Raw genomic sequence first — 23,096 nt, 5'->3', positions numbered from 1 at the left:
GAAAATGGTTGTATATGGATGATGTGATGCATGAGGTGGAATGGGTGGGGGGATGGGGGGTGAGGTAGTATGTGCAAGAAAAATTTGATGCAGCCTGAAGGGATTTCTCCCCATCTTCTTTCCTGCATGAGGGGACAGAGAGAGAGGGGGGGGGGTTGCCAATTTAATGAAGCGGCCTTGCTGTGGATGTGCTGTGTCTTGTGACACTGCTTCTGACCCAGGGCAGTGGACAAGATACAGGGATGACCCGTCATCCAGGAGGTGCCAAGATAAGAGGGAGGGTAGAGGGTGAAGGGGAGTGGAGTGTATTAGGGATGGAATGGGTGGGAATGATTTTTATGCCTTTGTTTTTTGGATACCTCCCTTGTAAGGGGGAAAAAGCCCTTGGTATATGTATGTATGTATATATGTCAATCTTTCTTTGAAGACTCATGATTTACATTTTAAAAGTGAAAAAATCTATGAAAGAACAGTAAGCATTTTACAACTATGTCAACAAAAGTAATAATGATAATTTTTTTTATAAATAAATCAATAAACAAATAACAATGATAATAATAAATAAACAAATAACAAAATAATAGCAATAATAATAATATGAAGCAAGTATATTTCTTTAGCTATGACTTAGCCTACTCCTTACCTGTTTCTTTAGATGTTACTGTAGTTGCAGTGGGAATAAAGATGTAGAACAAAAACACTATCCCAAGTCCAAATGACAAAACAATCTTGGAGGATCGTCTGATCCTCATGATGAAACTTATTACATCAACCACAAGATTGGGCTGGGGAAGAAGTTGCAATGAATGATAATCCAATGACAATGCAAAACATGAGGTCCTTATAAAAACAAATGAGATACATAACTTGTTTACAATTATTTTCGTTAATAGGTTGATTTACAATAAAGATACGAGGACAATTCAAGAAATTATGTTCATACCTTTAAAGAAAACACCAAAGCTAATTATTCCAGTTGATTATATGTGAATACATAAAGGACATTATTCGAGACTCCTGTCTTCCAGATGTTTTCTCAATTACATACAAACCACGGTGAATCCTGGAAACAAAAAAATCAAACACCATGCAGAAACCAGATTTATCACTTAACAAACAGACAAAAAACATTAATCATCAATACGCATCACATCTGCAAGCAGGCAGAGCAATCATATGCAACAATGAATTGCAAGTGCAAAAGTGCAATGCCTTTATTGTTAACAGATACACAAAAGTGAAAAACATGCATTAAAAGGTCAGAAACTCAGAAATAAGACTGCATGTATATGTTCAAAAGGACAGATTAGAATCTGTGTTTGCTCTATTTCATTAAATGTTTTTTTTTCTTTTGACAAATGTGACATTATACAATTTAATCATACTTCTGCTGAACTACAATTATACATATATATAACCTAGCTACACATTTGGTTTCACACTTTACACCTATGAAAAAATATAAACCTTACACCTACTGCTGTATATCCCCAACAATAGATCACTAGATCAATAATCTGCTAATATATATATTGGAAAGAACAGTGTGTCTGGAAGGAATGAAATTAAAGAGAAAATGCAATGTGTATTCAAAGAGATTTTGTGATGGATAATACCATGCTTGAGAAGAAAAATACATATCCGTACATACGAGTCTGTACAACTAGGTAAATATGTGAAGAAGGATAGGGAGGGGAAGGTAGTTGCAGTGGGAGCCACTAAGAAAATGACAGTGATGAATGAGGAAAATGGAGGAGAAATAAGAAAAGATGAGGTGCAAACAGTTGTCAACCACTTCAGTACAAGTCTATTTCTCATGCAGAGCATGGGCTGCCATATGTATGATGCAACACACTACTTGCATTATAAAATGTAAAGTCAGGGCTGTATTACTCATTCTCTTTTACTCTGAGTAATAATGAACACAGAAAATGTGATCAAACCAGTTCACAGAATCAGGGGGTCACTCATGTATAAAAAAAAAAAAAAAAAATATATATATATATATATATATATATATAAATCATATATATATATATATATATATATATATATATATATATATATATATACTGTATATATATATATATATATATATATGTATATATATAATCAAGACGCTGATGCTGGCATCCTCATGTACCCACTCGCACTTCATGACCCCTACATGGGCAGCATTATACTGAAGTGGTTAAAATGATGAGAGCAGGTAAGACACCTGGGTTAGATGGGTGTCATGTGGAGTGTCTAAAAAAGGGAAGTATAGTGATGGTGGACTGGCTGGTGAGGTTGTTTAGTGTTTGTTTACAAGAGAGTAGAATGCCAGAGGACTGGAGGAGTACCTGTATAGCTCTGCTTTACAAGGGAAAGGAGGACAAATGTGAGTGTAGTAGTTTCACAGTTTCACAGCAATTTGTTGAGTGCAGTTGGGAAGGATTGTGGGAGCATTTTGATTGAGAGGATAAGGAGAGGCACAGAGGAAGTAATTGGTGAGGAGCAATGTGGGTTTAGGACAGGTAGGTGTTGCATGGATCAGATTTTCGTGGTGAGGCAGATATATTAAAAAGATTTAGGAAAAGTTAAGAATGTTTTGTGGGCCTTTATAGATTTGGAAAAGGTTTATGACAGAGTAGACAGGACGGCAGAGTAGAAATGGAGAGAGTGAGTGGTTTGAGGTGAAGGTGGGACTTCACCAGGGATGTGTCATGTTGCCATGGCTGTTCACTGTATACACAGTGGGGTGGTGCAAGAGGTAAATACAAGGGTAATGAGCCAAGGATTGAAGATGGTTAAAGAAAATGGAAAAAAAATGGGAGATAAGCCAGTTGTTGTTTGCTGATGACACTGCACTTATAACAGGATCAGAGGAGGGATTAAGGAAGTTAGTGACAGTTGTGCAAAAGAAGTTTAAGATAAATGTGGGTAAAAGATGATGATGTACAAGGGGAGAGAATGGCAGCAAATTGAAAGTGGGTATTAAGGGAGAGAAGCTGGAGTAAGTATTTACTTAGTTGTATTTACCTAGTTGTATTATACGGGAAGGGGAGCTATGCTCATGGTGACTTATCTTTGTATCTTGCAACATCTAGTTTGTTCTTAAATTCTTGTATGGTGTTTGCACACACTATTGTTTCATCCAATTTGTTCCAGACATCCACCACTCTGTGTGGAAAGCCATTTTTTTTCAGATCTCTTCTATAACTGTCCTTTTTGAGTTTCTTTTCATGTCCCCTTGTTTTTCTTCTATCCCAATTTAATAAGTCTTCTCTGTCAAGGACTTCCATGCCTTTCATAATTCAGTAAATGGCCAACAGATCTCCTTTTTCTCTTCTTTGTTCGAAGGTGACAATCTTTGCTCATATGTCAGTTTTGAAAGTGTTGGGGCCATCTTTATTGTTGCTCTTTGGATTCATTCTATTTTCCTTATATTCTTTTTTGTACTGGGTGTCCATAGTGTTGCTGCATACTCCAATCTTGGTCTTATCAGTGTGACTAGTATTTTCTTTACCATTACCTCATCCAAGTAAAAGCCACCTTTATTGATCTTAATAAATTGTAGGTTTCTCTGACTATTTTGTTTATCTGTTTGTCTGGGGACATGTCTTTGGTGATGATTACCCCTAGGTTCTTTTCGGAACCAACTTTCTTTACTTTCTTTGCAATGATTTTATATTCTCCTGATATTCTTTTTTTTTTACTTTTTCCAAATTCCATTATACTACATTTCTTAATGCTGAAGTCTACTTGGATGCAAATGTGGTGGGAAAGGGAGGAGTGGAGGTGGAGGTAAAATGTAGATTGAGAGAGGCAAGTAAATGCCTTGGAGTATTAAAAAGTATAATGAGAAATAGACATTTGGGAATGGATGCTAAGAGGAGATAGTATGCAGTAATTATGCCAACAACACTGTATGTGGCAGAAACATGGAAGATCAGAGAGGAAGAGAGAGTTTAAATGTGTTTGAGACGAAATGTCTGAGAATTATGGTAGGTGTTACTAGGCTGGATAGTGAGAAATGAGGAGATGAAGAGGTGAGGAGGAGAGCAGAGGTGGAAAAGGAGTTGGGAGACTGGGTTGATAAGAGTAATGGGATGGTTTGGACACATGGATAGAATGAAAAAAGTATAGTAAAAGATATGTGCAAGGCAGAGGTGAATGGATTGAACATGAGGGGGCAACCAAGGATGAGATGGATAGGATAAAAGGGGGCGTTGGGAAAGAGGGGGATGTCTGTTGAGCAAGGAAGGGAGAAGACAGTAGAGGTGTGTGGAAAATGGTTGTGTATGTAAGATGCTGTGATGCATGGAAGGGAGTGGGTGGGGGATGGAGGGTTAGGAAATATGTGAATGATATTTTGATGCAGCCCGAAGGGATTTCTCCCCATCTTCTCTTTATCTGCATGAGAGGATGAAGAGGGGAGTTTGCTGAATAAATGAAGTGGCCTTGATGTGGATGTGCTATGTCTTGCTGCATTGCATCTGACCCAGGGCAGTGGGCAAGATACAGGGAAGACCTGTCATCCAGGAGCCAAGAAAAGAGAGAGGGAGGGATGGTGAATGGGGGTGGAATATGTGGTTGTGTATGGTTGGTGCAAGGACAGCTGATAAGGGCAATAATGAATATACAATTGTATTCAAAAGGGTGCATGGAATCAATCCATCAATTTGTTGCCCCAGACTTCTTTTGTAAAGAAACCATGACCCCCATGTAACCAGCAACACCTACCAAACTGGTTCATAAGTCACTCAAGAAATATATATATGTATGATAAAGATACAATAAATATAAAATAATAATAATAATAATAGAAATAAATAGATAAGTGAATAAATAAAATACATAAAAAATTGTAGTCCAGGTATGCTTAGGGTGAGGTAATGTAAGATAAAGTGTTTGGTGTCTTCTGTGTGATGGTTGCATCTAGAGCAATTTGTTTCTGTGGATAGGCCTATTCTGTGTTGGTAATGTTTTAGTACTGGATGTTGACCTGAATGCAGTCTTGCTAGTGTTTTTTTTTTTTTTTTTTTTTTTTTTGAGTGGTTTGGTGAGTATGGAGTTTGGTGGTCAGTTCTGAAATGCTTGTTTTGTGATTTGAGTGTGAATGTGCTTTTATGTGGATGTGTTGTGCAGATCTTTGAGTAGTATACTGTTTTTTCATTCAGTTGGTTGTGCTGGTGCAATGCAATAAAATAGATGAATAGGAGTGAGGGCTCTTGTATAGATCTGTGTAACTATTATTTTCATGTGTTCTATGGGGAGGATTTTGGTTACAGTATGCAGATAGAATATCTATATTTTTCCTTGATTACCAAGAACCATGCTAAGAAAGTATCTTAAGAACTGTTTACAAGCTGATTAGAGTTTCCTTCAGATGATCAAAGCCCATGCTTGCTTGCTGAGAAAATATCTCTAAGGTTCTCAAGAACTGTTTACAAGCTGATTAGAGCTTCCTTCAGATGATCAAAGCCCATGCTTGCTACTGATTTCAGAATGCTTATTTTCCTGATGATTTTCACTATCAAGTATTTAATGTGTATTTACCTATTTGTATTTTACGGGAAGGGGAGCTATGCTCATGGTGTCCCGTCTTCATATCTCGTTTTATCTAGACTGTTTTTAAATTTGTGTCGTTTTTGCACACAACACATTCTCATCTAACTTGTTCCAAACATCTATTACCCTGTGGGGAAAGCTGTTCTTTTTCAGAGCTCTTTTATGACTGTCTTTCTTGATTCTCTTTCCGTGTCCTCTTGTATTTCTACTATCCCATTTTATTAGATACTCTCTATCAATAGTTTCTATGCCTTTCATGATTCTATAAATAGTTATCAAGTCTCCTCTCTCTCTTCTTTGCTCTAATGTCTGTAGCTCAAGTTTTGCTAGTCTCTCTTCATATGATGGTTGTGAGAGTGTTGGTGCCAATTTTGTAATTGCTCTTTGTATTCTTTCAAGTTTTGTTATACATTTTTTTGTACTTGGTGACCACGTCGTCACTACATACTCCAATCTTGGTCTTATCAAAGTGACCAGTATTTTCTTCACCATTTCTTCATCCAGGCATATAAATGCCACTTTGATTGATCTTATTAAATAATAAGTTTCTCCAAAAATTTTGTTTATATGTTTCTCAGGGGACATATTATTCATAATAATGACACCCAGGTCCTTCTCATTTTCTACTTTTTTAATTTCTTCCTCTCCAAATTTATAAGATCCCACCATTCTTTTTTTGCCTCTTCCAAATTCCATTATACTACACTTCTTAATATTGAATTCCATCTCCCACTTCCTACTCCATTCCCATACTTTATTGAGATCACTCTATAGCGACTCACTATCTTCTACAGTGTTCATTTTTTTCAACAATTTTGCATCATCTGCAAAGGAGCTCATATAACTTTCAATTCCTTTATCAATATCATTAATATATATAGCAAACATTATTGGGGCCAGAAATGTTCCTTGTGGAACTCCACTAATCACTTCATCCCAATTAGAGTGTTTGTCTTTTATCACCACTCTCATTTTTTTTTTTTCATGCAAGAAGTCTTCCATCCACTTCAGCAGTTTGCCCTGTATTCCTCCTGCAGTTTCTAATTTCTTTAGCAATTTCATATGTGGCACCTTATCAAAAGCTTTTTTTCAGGTCTAGAAATGCACAATCAGCCCTTTCATCTCTTTCTTGTATTACATCTATTAGCCTTGAATAGAAGCACATTAAGTTTGTGACCCATGATCATCCTTGTCTAAATCCAAATTGCCTTGGATTTAGTATGTTTTTTTCCAAATGCCTTACCCATCTAATTTTGATAATTCTTTCACAAATTTTAGCTATTGTACTTGTAAGAGAGACTGGTCTATAGTTAATAGGGTCTTCCTTGTTCCCCCTTTATATATTAGCACTATATTTTGCTCTTTTCCAATCTTCTGGAACTTTTCCTTCTTTCAATGAACTGCTTATTAGACTATGTATTTTGTCTGATAGTTCATTCCTGCATTCTCTCAAAATCCAGTTTGCCATTTCATCTGATCCATGCAATTTTCTGACATCGAGATTACTCAAGTGATTCATTATTTCATTTGTTGTTACTTCTATCTCTTTCATAGGGGGGACTTTCTCCTCCCACTCAATATCTCTAGGTTGTATGTTCTCCCTCATAAACACCAATTTAAAATGCTTGTTCATAATTTCTGCCATTTCTATTTCCTCTGTGTATTCAACTCCTCCTTGTCGTAGTTTATCTAATTCTAGTTTGTTTTTCAGTTTGTTGTTTACAAATCTGTAAAATAATTTTGGTTGATCTTTACATTTTTGTATGACATCTTTTTCGTATTTTCTCTTTTCTTCTCTGCACACTTGTACATATTCATTTCTATAACTAGTACATATTTTCCACTTTTCAGGTCTTTTGACTTTTCCATTTTATCCAAGCTTTATCCCTTCTGTCTTTTAACTCCCTACATCTTTTGTTGTGCCAACACTTTACATATCCTTTTTCTTGTTTTTGTCTTCTAACATACTTTTCCACTCCTTTTTTATAAATTTTTGTCAAAATATTCCATTTCTCTTGTTTCCTCCTTGTGTATCCTTTCCCAGTCTGCTTTTTGAAAGAATTCTCTTATTTTATCGAAATTTGTTTTTTCATACATCAATCTTACCTTTCTATATTGTTTTTTTTTTCTATGTATTCTTCTTCATTTAGTTCCAGTTCAACCAATATGTGGTCACTTTTACTTATTGGTGTCTTATATTCAATCTTGTCCACTATTTTGGGTTCTGGTGTGATTATTAGGTGGTTCTTCCTCATTTCTATACCTAGTATCCTCTTGTATCCATTGTGTCACTGTATGTTCTATAATCATATCAAGTAGTACATTTCCCCATAGGTCATCTCCACCCTTCACTGCCATCTCTTCCCAGCAGATTTCTTTACAACTAAAGTCACCCATTATAACTATTCTTCCTCCATCTTCCATTATCATATTTAGTGTTATATTTGTGTCTTCTAACATATTTTTGTGCTCTCTCTCTTCCCACAAAGCTGTTTTAGGAGGCACATAATTTACTACAAACTTCCTGCTCTTCCCATCCCTGTCCTCTACTTCCATCATAATCATCTCTACTCTATTCTTTCCATATGTGACATTCTTCACATTAATATCCTTCTTAGTCAGGAACATAACTCCACCCCCTTGTTTTACTTCTCTGTTTCTAATCCAATAATTATATGCACCATATCCTACACTGTTGGGTGGTAGTGGACCTTTCAATTTTGTCTCTACAATTCCCATTATGTTCAGTTCTTTTTCAGGTAATCATGCAGTTCATTCAAGGCTGTTATTAATCCATCTATATTTGTGTAAGACACTTTTAATTTTTTACTACTTCCATTGTGTTTTCTGTTTTTCTCTGCTATGAACCATTTCCTCACTTTCATATCCACTATTCTCCAATAGAATTTCTCTTTTTTTTACTCTGTTTTTTTCTCATTTTTTTCCCTTAGTTTCTAGTCTTTTTATTTTCTCATCCTCTCATTCCTCTTTATTCATTTCTCTTTTCATCCATACCTGTTTATATTGATCACTTTTCTAGTTTCCATGTTTTTGTTAAGATATTCTCTGCTGTTGTTTGTGACCTGAATTTAACCTTAATTGGTCTGGTCTTATCTGTATTGTATTTCCGTAGTCTATATATTTCTTCAATTTCTGTCCCTGTTTCTTGTTCATCCCCTTGAAACCTCTAATATTTTGTTTACCTTTTCCTTCTCTTTTACTCTTGTAGTCCTATTTGGATTATACTTCTCTTCCATCCCTAATGTAATTATACATTTCTTTTTGTCTGCTAAGTCTCTTACTATATTCTCCTTCTCTCTCATCACTTTAACCACTTCACTCCAGACCAAAATCTCGCGGGCAGCATTAGCTGCCAGACGTACGATGTTGCGTCATAATACTTGCATCATAAAAAATAGTCACCACTTATATCGATCGTTCTCTCTTTCACCAGTGAATTTTGATAACCATAGAAAATGTGATGAAGCCAGTTTAGAGAGTATGTCAATTATGCAGGGACAACTACAATAAATATAATCAAGATGCCGATATGGCAGCCTCGCGTATCCACTTGCTCCCCATGTCGCCTATGTAGGCAGCACCATATGGAAGGGGTTAATAACTGTGTCCTTAGTTTGTACTTTCATCTGTTGTGTCACTATATCTCTAGATACAATTTTGTTGTTCTCTTGGACTTTTCTCCAACCCTGTGCTTCTTTTGCTACGGACTCTTTATTCTCTTAATTATTCTTCTTTAATTTCTCATTCTCATCTTTTGCTTCTTTTAACTGTCTTTTTAATTCTTCTATTTCTTTAGTTAGGTTTTGATTCTCCTTTAATTCTTCCAGTTTATCAACTCTTTGGATAACTAGTGTTAATTGGTTAAACCTAACCTCTCATGCTTTGTTCATTTTAGTTTCTCCTCTAGATTTACTAGTTGGGGGAGATTGTCATCTCCCTCATTAAATCCATAAAAGCAGTTATCTTCTCTTACCATTGAGCTGCTATTATCTATATTTCTGCTTTTGACACTTCTGCTCCCCTGTTCTACCTCGTCTGGGTGTTCTGCACACCTTTTGTTGACACCCCCTTCTAGCATCCAGGGCCCATTCGTCCCCTTCCTCATTTCCTTCCATTTTCCTCAGTAATCCCTCCCTTTCTCCTTTTTCTTCACCTTCCCACTACACCACGAGCTTTCACCTTCCCTACTAATACAACAAAGGTCCTCCCTCATTGTTGAGATCGACGAAACTTGAATTTTTCCTGGAGTTCCAAACTTCGCTGTCACCTTGACAGATGTGTGTATGTGTATATATATTTTTACCTAGTTGTATTTACCTAATTATATATGGGAAGGGAGCTATGTTCGTGGTGACCTGTCTTTGTATCTTTCTGCATCAAGTTTTTTCTTAAAATTTTGAATAGTGTTTGCACAAATTGTTTCCTTATCTAATCTATTCCAGGTATCCACCACTCTGTGGGAAGCTATTCTTTTTCAGATTTCTTCTATAATTATCCTTTTTGATTTTCTTTTCATGTCATCTTGTTTTTCCATTGTCCCATTATAATAAATCACCTCTATCTAGGATTTCTATTCCTTTCATAATTCTATAGTCAGTAGATCTCCTCTTTCTCTTCTTTGTTCCAGAGTTGGTAGTTCTAATTTGGACAATCTTTGTATGTTAATTTGGAGAGAGCTGGTGTACATATATATGTGTATTTACCTAGTTGTATTTTACGGGAAGGGGAGCTATGCTCGTGGTGTCCCGTTTTCATATCTCATTTTATCTAAACTATTTTTAAATTCATGTATTGTTTTTGCACACACCACTTTCTCATCTAACTTGTTCCAACTGTCTATTACTCTGTGAGGAAAGCTGTTCTTTTTCAGGTCTCTTCTATAGCTATCCTTTTTTATTTTCTTTCCATGTCCTCTTGTATTTCTGTCATCCCATTTTATCAGATTCTCTCTATCAGTAATTTCTATGCCTTTCATGATTCTGTAAATAGTTATCAAATCTCCTCTCTCTCTTCTTTGCTCTAGTGTCTGTAGTTCAAGTTTTGCTAGTCTCTCTTCATATGATAGTTTTGTGAGTGTAGGTGCCAATTTTGTAATTGCTCTTTGTATTCTTTCAAGTTTTTTTTATACATTTTTTTGTACTTGGTGACCATATCATTGCTGCATATTCCAATCTTGGTCTTATCAGGGTGATTAGGATTTTCTTCACCATTTCTTCATCCAGATATGTAAATGCAACTTTGATTGTTCTTATTAAATTATAGGTTTCTCCAAAAATCTTATTTATATGTTTCTCAGGTGACATATTATTCGTAACAATGACTCCCAGGTCCTTTTCATTTTCTACTTTTTTTATTCTTTCTTCTCCCAATTTATATGATCCTGTTATTCTGTTTTTACTTTTTCCAAATTCCATTATACTACACTTCTTTGTATTGAACTCCATTTCCCACTTCCTACTCCATTCCTGTACTTTGTTTAGATCTCTCTGTAGTGATTCACAATCTTCTTCCGTGTTCACTTTTTTCAATAGTTTTGCATCATCTGCAAAGAAGCTCATATAGCTTTCAATTCCTTCCTCCATATCATTAATATATATAGCAAACATTATTGGGGCCAGAACCGTTGATTGTGGAACACCGCTTATTACTTCATCCCATTTTGAGTGTTGGTCTCTTATCACTACTCTCATTTTTCTTTCTTGCAAAAAGTCTTCCATCCAATTTAGTAGTTTGCCCTGTATTCCTCCTTCAGTTTCTAATTTCTTAAGCAACTTTTTATGTGGTACTTTGTCAAAAGCTTTTTTTAGGTCTAGAAATGCGCAATCAGCCCATCCATCTCTTTCTTGTATTATATCTATTAGCCTTGAATAGAAACATATTAAATTGGTGAGGCATGATCGTCCTTGTCTGAATCTAAATTGTCTTGGATTTAGCACGTTGTTTTTTTCTAAATATTTTACCCATCTATTTTTGACAATTCTTTCACAAATTTCTGCTATTGTACTTGTTAGAGAGACTGGCCTATAGTTGTTAGGGTCTTCTTTATTTCCCCCTTTATATATAGGTACTATATTTGCTTTTCTCCAATCTTCTGGAACTTTACCTTCTTTCAATGAACTGATTATTATGCTATGTATTATATCTGCCAGTTCATTCCTGCATTCTTTCAAAATCCAGTTTGCCATTTCATCTGGTCCATGCGATTTTCTGACATCAAGATTACTCAAGTGTGTTAATATTTCATTCTTTGTTACTTCTATTTCTTTCATAGGGGGGACTTTCTCTTTCCATTCAATCTCTTCAGGTTGTATGTTCTCCCTTGTAAACACAGATTTAAAATGTTTGTTCATAATTTCCGCCATTTCAATTTCCTCTGTGTATTCAATTCCTCCTTGTCTTAATTTCTCCAAATCTTGTTTGTTTTTCAGTTTGTTGTTTACAAATCTGTAGAATAGTTTTGGTTGATCTTTACACTTTTCTATGACATCTTTTTCATATTATCTCTTTTCCTCTCTGCACGCTTGTACATATTCATTTCTATAACAAGTATATATTTTCCATTTTTCTGGTCTTTTGTTTTTTTTCCATTTGGCCCAAGCTTTGTCTCTCTTATCTTTTATCTCCCTACAACTTTTATTGTACCAGCACTTTATATATTCTTTTTCCTATTTTTGTCTTGGGACATACTTTTCTACTCCCTTTTTATAGATTTTTGTCAAAATATTCCATTTCTCTTCCACTGTTGTATCTTCTTTGTGTATTCTTTAACAGTTTTCATTTTGGAAGAATTCTCTTATTTTATCAAAATTTGCTTTTTCATACATCAATCTTCCTTTTTTATATTGTTCATTTCTTTTCATGTATTTTTTCTCATTTAGTTCTAGTTCTATCAATATGTGGTCACTTTTGCTTATTGGTGCCTGGTATTCTATCTTTTCCACTATTTCAGGTTCTGATGTGAATATTAGGTCTAGTCTTGATGGTTCTTCTTCATTTCTATACCTGGTGTTCTCTTGGATCCATTGTGTCATTGTGTGGTCAGTAATCATCTCAAGTAGAACACTACCCCATGAGTCTTCTCCCCCCTTTACGGTCATCTCTTCCCAGCATATTTCTTTGCAATTATAGTCGCCCATCATAACTATTCTTCCTCCATCTTCCATTATCTTGTTTAGTGTTATTCTTGTGTCTTCTAACATGCTTTTATGTTCATTCTCTTCCCACGAGGCTGTTTTTGGGGGCACGTAGTTTATTACAAATTTTCTGTTCTTCTTATCTCTATCTTCTACTTCTATCATAATCATCTCTACTGTATTGTTCCCATATGTGACATTCTTCATGCTTATATCCTTCTTAGTCAGGAACATAACTCCACCCCCTTGTTTTTTCTCTCTGTTTCTAATCCAACAATTATATGTATTGTGTCCTATGCTGTTGGGTGGTAGTGGACCTTTTAATTTTGTTTCAACAATTCCCATTATGTCCGGAACTTTTTCTTTCAGATATTTGTTCAGTTCATTCAGCCCTGTTATTAATCCATCTATATTTGTGTAGGATACTCTTAACTTTCTGTTATTTCCATTGTATTCTCTGTTTCTCTCTGTTATGTTCCATTTCTTCAATTTCATATTCACTACTCTCCAGTAGAATTGTTTTTCTGTCTCCGTTCTGGTCTCGTTTTTTTTTTTTAGCTTCATGTCTTTTCCTTATTTCCTCCTCTCTTTCCTCTTTATTCATTTCCCTTTTTATCCATACCTTTTTATATTGTTCACTTGTTGCTAGTTTCCCTGTTTTGGATAAGATATTCTCAGCCATAGTTTGTGACCTGAATTTAATCTTAATTGGTCTGGTCTTATCTTTACTATACTTTCCGAGCCTGAATTTTTCCTCAATTTCCTTCATAATTTCTGGTTCATCTTCCTGAACTAATTTTAGTAAACTGCTTACTTTTTCATTTTCCTCATTGGTTCTTGAGGTTCTATCTGGGTTATGTTTCTCTTCCATTCCTAATATAATTATACATTTCTTTTTGTCAGCTAAGTCTCTTACTATATTCTCCTTCTGTCTCATCACTTTAATAACTGAGTCTTCAGTTTGTTCTCTCATTTGCTGTTTAATTATATCAGTAAATGCAACTTTACTGTTTTCTTTTATCGACTTCCATCCCTCTCTGTTTTCTTTACTATTCCTCTTCAATTCCTCATTCTCCACCTTTACTTCTTTTAACTGTCTTTTCAGGTTTTCTATTTCATCAGTTAAGTTTTTGTTCGCCTTCTCTAGTTCTTCCAATTTTTCAACCCTCCGTATAATATTGTTAACATGACCAAACCTACGCTCCAAGTCCTCGATCATCTTATCGACCTTCTCTTCTAGTCTTGTCAGTCGGGGGGGGGTTTGTGTCCCCCCCACCCTCTTTAAATCCCTGGAAAATATTCTCATCACTTTCTACTGTATTGCTCTTATCTATACTTCTAATCTTTACATTTTTATTAGACATTTCATCGTCGTCGGGGGGCCGTTTGTTTACCTTTCGCCTGTCTGTCTGGGCCAAGTCTACTCCTTCCTCATTTCCTTCCATTTCCCTCAGTAATCCCTCCCCTTCTCCTCTTTCCCTACTTTCCTACTACCCCACGAGCAATTTCCCCCACCCTGTAAATACAATAGGCACTTCTCTTTGCGTTGGGATCCACAATACTTCAATTTTCTTCAGAACGTCTTCTAAGCCGTCCGTTCGTTGAAGTGTGTGTGTGTGTGTGTGTGTATATATATATATATATATATATATATATATATATATATATATATATATATATATATGTAGAGACATTGGGACAAATTATGGGAAAGGTGGAGGGGGAAACACGGGTCTTTATCTGATTATCGAGTTTATTCCTGACCGGTTTCGCTTACAATAGCTTCTTCAGAGGAGTGTTACTCTGGGTCGAAGTTGGCGGTGTATATAGTGAGTCAGGCCCACGTTCCCTCCTTGCGGAGTGGTTGGTGGCTGGTTCCAGTACATGTCAAACAGCACCGGTACAATATGATACAATAATAGTAATATAATAATAATACAACACAACACGATCTATGACTGCCGGACACAGCACGGGCCGGGAGATGGGAGAAATGGAGTGGACGGAATGAAAGACGCCCAGGACAACTCAGACATAACACGGTGACAAAATATCACGATGACATTTATTTTCATATTTATTCTTATTATTATTGATTATGTATCGATGCTAATTATTATGTTGTATTATAATGTGATATACCATGATATGATTTGGTATATTATATTATAATTTATATTGTATCATAGATCGTGTTGTGTTGTATTATTATTATATTACTATTATTGTATCATATTGTACCGGTGCTGTTTGACATGTACTGGAACCAGCCACCAACCACTCCGCAAGGAGGGAACGTGGGCCTGACTCACTATATACACCGCCAACTTCGACCCAGAGTAACACTCCTCTGAAGAAGCTATTGTAAGCGAAACCGGTCAGGAATAAACTCGATAATCAGATAAAGACCCGTGTTTCCCCCTCCACCTTTCCCATATATATATATATATATATATACATATATATATATATATACACACACACACACACACATATATATATATATATATATATATATATATATACAGACATATATATATATATATATATATATATATATATATATATTGAGGTGTGAAGACAGAATGAGTGGTAGGGTGGTGAGTTTAAACGCCAAGAATCCGTTGAAGTTTTATTTCTGACGTTTCGTCCAACTAGGACTTCTTCAGAGTGTACACAAATAAGACAATGACAACTTATATACCCGTACAGCTCACGCCGTTCCCCATCGTTCCATGCAGCTGCCATCTCTCTTTCGTCTTTCATCATGGATGATTAGTCCGCTTGCTATCCTTGCCAGCTTGACGAAACCGTCCCGATGGTTGCTGCATGGGAGTGAGGTAATGTATGCTGCCTCAATTGTCCTCCTTTCCTTTCTATCGAGTCCAGTATGGAGCACCTCTGTTTTTTCCCAATCCGGCAAGTGGCCAAATTTGTCGATGTGTACCACTAAAGAGTTAGACGTCCGGTGGGCTTTGATGTCATTTTTGTGCTCAGTTGTCCGCTTGTGAATTCCTCTGCTAGTTTCGCCATAGTAACTAGCGGGGCAGGTTTTACAAGGAATTCTATAAATCAAACTGTTGTCTTCGTTTTCTATTTTGTTTCTAATTTTATTTCTCACAACGTCGCCAATTTTTACCCCCGTGCTGAATGCCAGTTTCAGGCCTGCCTTGGTGAGACTTTGTTCCATGACGTTTGAGCACTTGGAGTTGGGAACGGACAGATACCCACGGTTCTCATCATTAGCCTCTTTTCCTTTGACACCCCTATTTCTTATTTGTAACGCCTTTTCCTTATTTCTATATAAAAAGCCTGCTGGGTAATATAATTTTTTGAAAATATTAAAAATGCAATTAATTTCCTCCTGGAGAAATTCCTCACTACATATCCTAAATGCTCTCAGGAAAAAGCCTATAACGATTCCACTTTTTATTTTGTTGTGGTGTGCGGAGAAGAAATGCACGATGTCGTTTTTGTTTGTGCATTTTCTGTGGACTGAAAATGCTGTCTTGTTACCACGTCTCCATACTACTGTGTCTAGAAAGGCCAGATGGTTATCTTTCTCACGTTCCATTGTGAATTGGATGTCACGTACTATCTTGTTTAACTCTTGTAACTTAACATCCAAATCAGTATCTGCGGGTGCGACGACGAGTACATCATCCACATACCGCATCCAGGTGGAGTCTTGGCCCATTATTCCTATGAAATTGTCTTTCTCTAGTACCTCCATGTACAGAGAGGCTAACACGGCACTGTGAGAAATAAAATTAGAAACAAAATAGAAAACGAAGACAACAGTTTAATTTATAGAATTCCTTGTAAAACCTGCCCCGCTAGTTACTATGGCGAAACTAGCAGAGGAATTCACAAGCGGACAACTGAGCACAAAAATGACATCAAAGCCCACCGGACGTCTAACTCTTTAGTGGTACACATCGACAAATTTGGCCACTTGCCGGATTGGGAAAAAACAGAGGTGCTCCATACTGGACTCGATAGAAAGGAAAGGAGGACAATTGAGGCAGCATACATTACCTCACTCCCATGCAGCAACCATCGGGACGGTTTCGTCAAGCTGGCAAGGATAGCAAGCGGACTAATCATCCATGAGGCAAGACGAAAGAGAGATGGCAGCAGCATTGACCGAGGGGGAACGGGGTGAGCTGTGCGGGTATATAAGTTGTCATTGTTCTATTTGTGTACACTCTGAAGAAGTCCTAGTTGGACAAAACGTCAGAAATAAAACTTCAACGGATTCTTGGCGTTTAAACTCACCACCCTACCACTCATATATATATATATATACATATATATATATACAGTATATATGTATACATACATATATACATACATATATTTGAATATCTGGGGAGCAGATTCTCTTGTATGCATGCATTATTAAAATCGACAGCATTAAGGAGGTTGTTAATCTTCTTATGGGTATTCTCCAGCTTTCTAACCAATACTCTGCCATTTGGAGGGTGGGCATAGACCAAATTGCCAAAATGATTCATTTATATATATATATATATATCCCCCCATGGGAGGGTTAGGTGATTAAATTTTACTACTATTTCCTTGACTCATGGTCGTCTGGAAAACACAATGATATTGATGATTTCTGAGGAGAGACCTCTATTCTATTTTTTCTAAACCAGTGTTTTCTTTAACCTATTTGTATTTACCTAGTTGTAATATACAGGAGGGGAGCTATGCTCGTGGTGACCCGTCTTTGTATCTCTCCGCATCAAGTTTTATCTTAAAATCTTGTATGGTATTTGCACATACTGTTTTGTTGTCTTATTTGTTCCATGTATTAATCGCTCTGTGTGGGAAACTGTTCCTTTTCAAGTTTTTTCTATAACTATCTTTTTTCAGTTTTTTTTTTTCGTGTCTAAGTTTGGGTGTTCTTAGCATCTGTTATGTAGTTGCTGTACTGGAGTACCATTGTCTAGTGATTTGCATAGGTAAATACTTTGTTATGCTCTGGATCTAGTGTGAAGATATCATTTATGAGAAGGCTAAATAGTGCACGTGAGAGTCTTGCTCCTTGTGGTACTTCACTATACACTCCTTTAGTCCAAGAAATTTGGCTGTTTTGGGTTATTCTTCACTGTATACCAGCTAACAAAACAATAGTGTGTGCAAAAATCATACATGAATTTAAGAGCAAACTAAACACGGCAAGATACAAAGGCAGGACTCCATGAGCATAGCTCCCCTTCCTGTAAGTAAATACAAACACAATCTGACTCACTGACCATCATTAACAGCACCCATAATCACACACATATCCCCCATCAAACCCACTACATCCCCTCCTCTCCTGAAATCATCTTCTTCCCCCTGCCTAATCCCAATAACTTCATGTAAAGTGGTTGGAGCCCTCAGATTTGACCGCAAACATACATACACGAACTCCAAGAGAGCAAAATGGGGACCTTTCACTGAAGAGGCAGAACAACAATGAGACACAAAGCAGTACACCAATCACAGACATATACACTGCTGTGCACACCTTCAATACAATCATACAAAATACAGAAACAAAACAAATCCCCAGGTGCACAACCCAAACTTTACACCAGAAATCCAAGGCCTCATTAGAAAATGCAACACACTTACACACAATACCCTCACACCTATCCCGCAGAATATAGCAGACCAAATATAAGCACTAAACACTGAGATCAACAACAAAATACATGAATAAAAAACAATAAATTGGCAAACATTTGTCAACACATTAAATCACAAAAACAAACACCAAAAAATTGCACTCAATAGCATTACACTCTCAAATAGTAACATGACATGCTCTCATTAATAACCACAACAACAGTCAATTTACCCTAAAACAGACAAGCAAACACACTCATAAATAATTTTGCACAGACAAGCCATCTCACCCTTCATCGTGAAGACTGACACATCATTTGATGTAACAAAGACTTCCCCACAGACCCAGACTATACACCCCCTATAGACAGCCAGACAAAACATATAATCCATAACCTCAAGCATTTATCCACCTGTGGACCTGACAATATAAGTAACATCCACTTAAAACAAATCTTTACAATCCCCAAACACAAAATGACCCAACCATTTCAGCATCACACTGCCCAATCACACTTCTCTGCACTTCCTCCAGTCATTGAACACCTCATACTACAACTCACACCACATTCCACCCTTGTTGAATCACAACACAGTTTTAGACCACTACACTCCACAAACACTCTTCTGATAAACCTCACACAAAGAGTTTTTGATGGCATCAATTCAGATAAGCCCCACACACAGAACACTTCTCATAACACTAGACATTGGTAAAGCTTTCAATGCCATCCCCTATCACAATCTTACATACATACATACATACATATACCAAGGCTTTTTCCCCCTTCCAAGGGAGGTAGCCAAAAATCTTACAAACAAAATATATGACACAGACATACACAATAATACAAAAAAAATGGCTGGCCAATTATCTGGCAGGTACAAATGCCAATGTGTCATATAATGGCCAATTATTACACATCAAAAACTTTAAGAACAGAGTACCAGAGGACTCAGTTATATCCCCTGCACTCTTTAACCTATACTTGTACGACATATCTACACCCAACACCTCAGAAATACAAATCTTTTCTTACAGACCACATAACAATTACATACACACACTGTAACACAGACAAAGCTGCCGAAATACTACAACCATACCTCGACACACTCAACACCTGGTTCACTGCACTCAAAATAGTCCCAACCAAATCTACACCCACACTTCTCACCAACTGGACAAAAGAACACAAATACACACCACACCTCTTTAACAAAAACATTTTCATACCACACACACATACACCCAAGATTCTTGGCAGCACTACAGTATACAAAGTATATGCTCAGTGATGAATTATGCAAGTCCTCCATAGGTCTCTAATCTCACTAAGAACAACATACTACCAACATATAACATACATACATACATACATACATATACCAAGGCTTTTTCCCCCTTACAAGGGGGGTAGCCAAAAAGAAAAAGGCATAAAATCATTCCCACCCATTCCATCCCCAAATACACTCCACACCCCTCCACCCTCCCTCTTATCTTAGCACCTCCTGAATGACGGGTCATCCCTGCACCTTGTCCACTGCCCTGGGTCAGAAGCAGTGTCGCAAGACACAGCACATCCACAGCAAGGCCGCTTCATTAAATCGGCGACCCGTCCCCCCATTGCATAAAATGAGAGGACGGGGAGAAATCCCTTCGGGCTGCGTCAAATTTTGCTCACACATACTACCTCACCCCCCATCCACCCGCCCATTCCACCTCATGCTATCACAACATCATCCATATACAACCATTCTCCATTCACCCCAGTCTTCTGTCCTCTCCCGTCCTTCCTCAACAGACATTCCCCTCTTCCCCAAAGCCCCCTTCACCCCATCCATCCACCTCATCCTAGGACGTCCCCTCATGTACACTCCCTCCATATCTGCCTTCCACACCTCTTTTACTAGTCTTTCTTCACTCATTCTTTCCATGTGTCCAAACCATCCTAATAGTCTTTCATCAACCCTATCTCCCAGCTCCTTTTCCACCCCTGTTCTCCTCCTCACCTCCTCATTTCTCACTCTATCTAGCCTAGTAACCCCCATCATACTTCTCAGACACCTCATCTCAAACACATTCAAACTCTTTCTCTCTTCTTCTCTTATGTTCCATGTTTCTGCCCCATACAGTGCTGTTGGCACAATCACTCCTTCATACAGTCTCCTCTTAGCCTCCATTCCCAAATGTCTATTCCTCATTACACTCTTTAATCCACCAAGGCATTTACTCACTTCTCTCAATCTACATTCTACCTCCACTTTCACTCCACCTTTCCCTGCCACATTTGCACCCAAGTATCTAAAACTATCCACTTCCTCCAGTCGCTCTCCCTTAATGCTCACTTCCAGTCTACTGCCACTTTCACCCCTTGTACATCTCATCACCTTACTTTTACCCACATTTATCTTTAGCTTTCTTCTATCACATACTCTCCCAAACTCTGCCACCAACTTCCTCAATCCCTCCTCCGATCCTGCCACCAACATATAAAACAAAGATAATTATAGGCTACACAAATACAACACCTACAGACCATTAAATGAAAGTCCACAAATTCATGGATCACCTTGACATGAGAACCATACAATCACTTGCTGCATCCTCAACAAACACTTCACACCTACTACACTACATAGCTACCCATGCACATTAAGAAACATCAAAGCAAAATCCAGATACCTATATCACACACAAATAATCTCATATATTCCTCCACAACCTATAGACACCAGCCTCCAGAAGCATATCCATAATCATAGCAGTCACTATTCTATCAACAAACTGAAAGACAACACCTGAATCCCAAACCCCCTCGTATCCATCCCTTCAAATCCTCTCTCCCTTGAAAGGACAGAGTCCACCTGGCCAGACTGCTTGGCTACCATCAACACCTTCTAAGCTACTAGAAGAGGATGGATGACCACAACACATTATGGGAGACTGCATTGTAAACAATCACACACACCAACAACACAATATACAATCTATAAGGGATTTGTGGAAAAACCCAGTTCCAGGGAGACAGGACTGCTTGATCAGAGAGTCTAGGAAAAGGCAACAACAACAAAATTCATTTTGCTTATGTTTCTTAACTAATTCTCTCCATTTGCCCAAAATATCTCAGTATCTTTTGATAAACCCATCTTCTATCAGCTCATTTGCACAGCCCCACTCTCATTCTCATCTCCAAACTAGTCTCTCTATCCTCAAAAAGATCCACCATACTTCTTAAACACTTCATCTCATACATAAATATAAATTTTCAAATACTACACAGGTTACTTCAGGTTCTACAACTGATACAATGAGTGCAACTTGGGATTAAATAACACCTGCACAATGAAGAGACTGATACATATGGTAAATGAAAAATCTTAAAAACATTAAAAAAAAAAATTCACTTAAGATTTTTTTTAGAATATCATGCAATAACAAACTTGAATTATTGTTTTACCTCCTTGAGGTAGTGTTGTCCAGATTTTTTCTTTTCATGGTGCACAAACTTTCTCAAGTGACAGTCACTCTGCCTGCAATACAATATGTAATTTGATATGTATTAATAAAGCATGAAGATGCAGTTTATCAAACTAAACCATGTATGATAATGCACACCAAACTTCCTCTACTCTGAGCTATGGTTCATCCTAATTTTCCTCACCTTTCTGTACACATAATTCTTACTAATGTATAAATTTTCCTAGCCAATGTATTATCACATTCTATTCAGACCTAAAAGACCAATACTAGGTAGTCAGCCATACTTAGTGAGCAGCATTACATTTATCAAAATGCTAGCGCTTCACTAATGTTCCAAGTTTTCTCAGTGAATCTTATTATACACTGATAGCATTGTTATTGTTAATGGTTTACCAGTGACTCTCACTTTGCAAACATAATTACAACACTGTAGTAATTACAATACATTATCTTATGATTCATATATTGGTTATTTTAATTATCATATTATTATTATTACATATTTATACACACACAGTGATCAGTGACAGAAAACAGTGGGTCACTATAAACAATATATAATCAAAATTGGGAAGTTGTGGAGTTCCCCTGGGCTCGGTTTTGGGTCCCTTATCGTTTATTATGTATGTAAATGACTTGGAAGATAGGGTTAGTAGTAATGTTAAAGTTTGTGGATGACACTAAAATAGGATACCAAATTAGGTCAGGAGAAGATGCCGAGATACTACAGGAAGATCTTTACAAATTGTTCACATGGTCAGTGAAATGGTATATGGACTTCAATATCTCAAAGTGCAGTCTGTTAAACATAGGTTTATATAACCCAGAAAGCAGGTATACCTTAGATAACACCTTCTAAGAGAAAAATGAATGCGAGACTTGGGAGTTCTAGTAAGTCCTGACCTTAAATCCAGGAAACAGTGCATTAGCACCAGAAATAGAGCTAACAGAGCATTAGGTTTCATTGCTAGGACAGTTACAAATATGAGGAAAGATTAAAAGCACTGGGTCTGCCAACTTTTAAAGATTGATGAGAGAAGTGACATGATTACAGTATACATGTTGCTAAATGGGGTAAACTACATTGACAGAAGAGATCTCTTGATTAGGGATAGGAGGGCTTTAAGAGGTCATGAGAACAAATTAAGGAATACCACATCTCAAAAGTATGTGAAGAAATAAATTTTTCTATACATATGCATAAATACTTGGAATAGCTTAGAAGGTGATCTAGCCCAAGCCCAAACAATATACGAAATCAAATCTAAATAGAATTAGAAATT

The 23,096-nt window shown here is 36.9% G+C and overlaps 1 protein-coding gene across 12 annotated transcripts in view; it reads right to left on the bottom strand.

Annotated features, from left to right (window-relative positions):
• Positions 1-23,096, bottom strand: part of beta4GalT7 (beta-1,4-galactosyltransferase 7) — a 74,916-nt gene that overhangs the window by 36,479 nt on the left and 15,341 nt on the right. For 11 of the 12 annotated variants that reach the window (XM_076205294.1, XM_076205314.1, XM_076205320.1 and 8 more), the window contains 2 exons: positions 21,791-21,863; positions 644-785 (listed from right to left, as the gene is read on the bottom strand). In XM_076205294.1, coding sequence (XP_076061409.1) covers positions 644-785; positions 21,791-21,863 — 215 coding nt within the window. Of the gene's footprint in view, positions 1-643; positions 786-943; positions 1,064-21,790; positions 21,864-23,096 lie in introns of all 12 variants that reach the window. The other variant, XM_076205328.1, reaches the window with a different exon arrangement.

This window comes from Oratosquilla oratoria, chromosome 2 (genome assembly GCF_046742065.1).
Source record: "Oratosquilla oratoria isolate Oo_2021 chromosome 2, ASM4674206v1, whole genome shotgun sequence".
Lineage (NCBI taxonomy): Eukaryota > Metazoa > Arthropoda > Malacostraca > Stomatopoda > Squillidae > Oratosquilla > Oratosquilla oratoria.
This window is presented reverse-complemented; position numbering and strand designations above follow the sequence as displayed.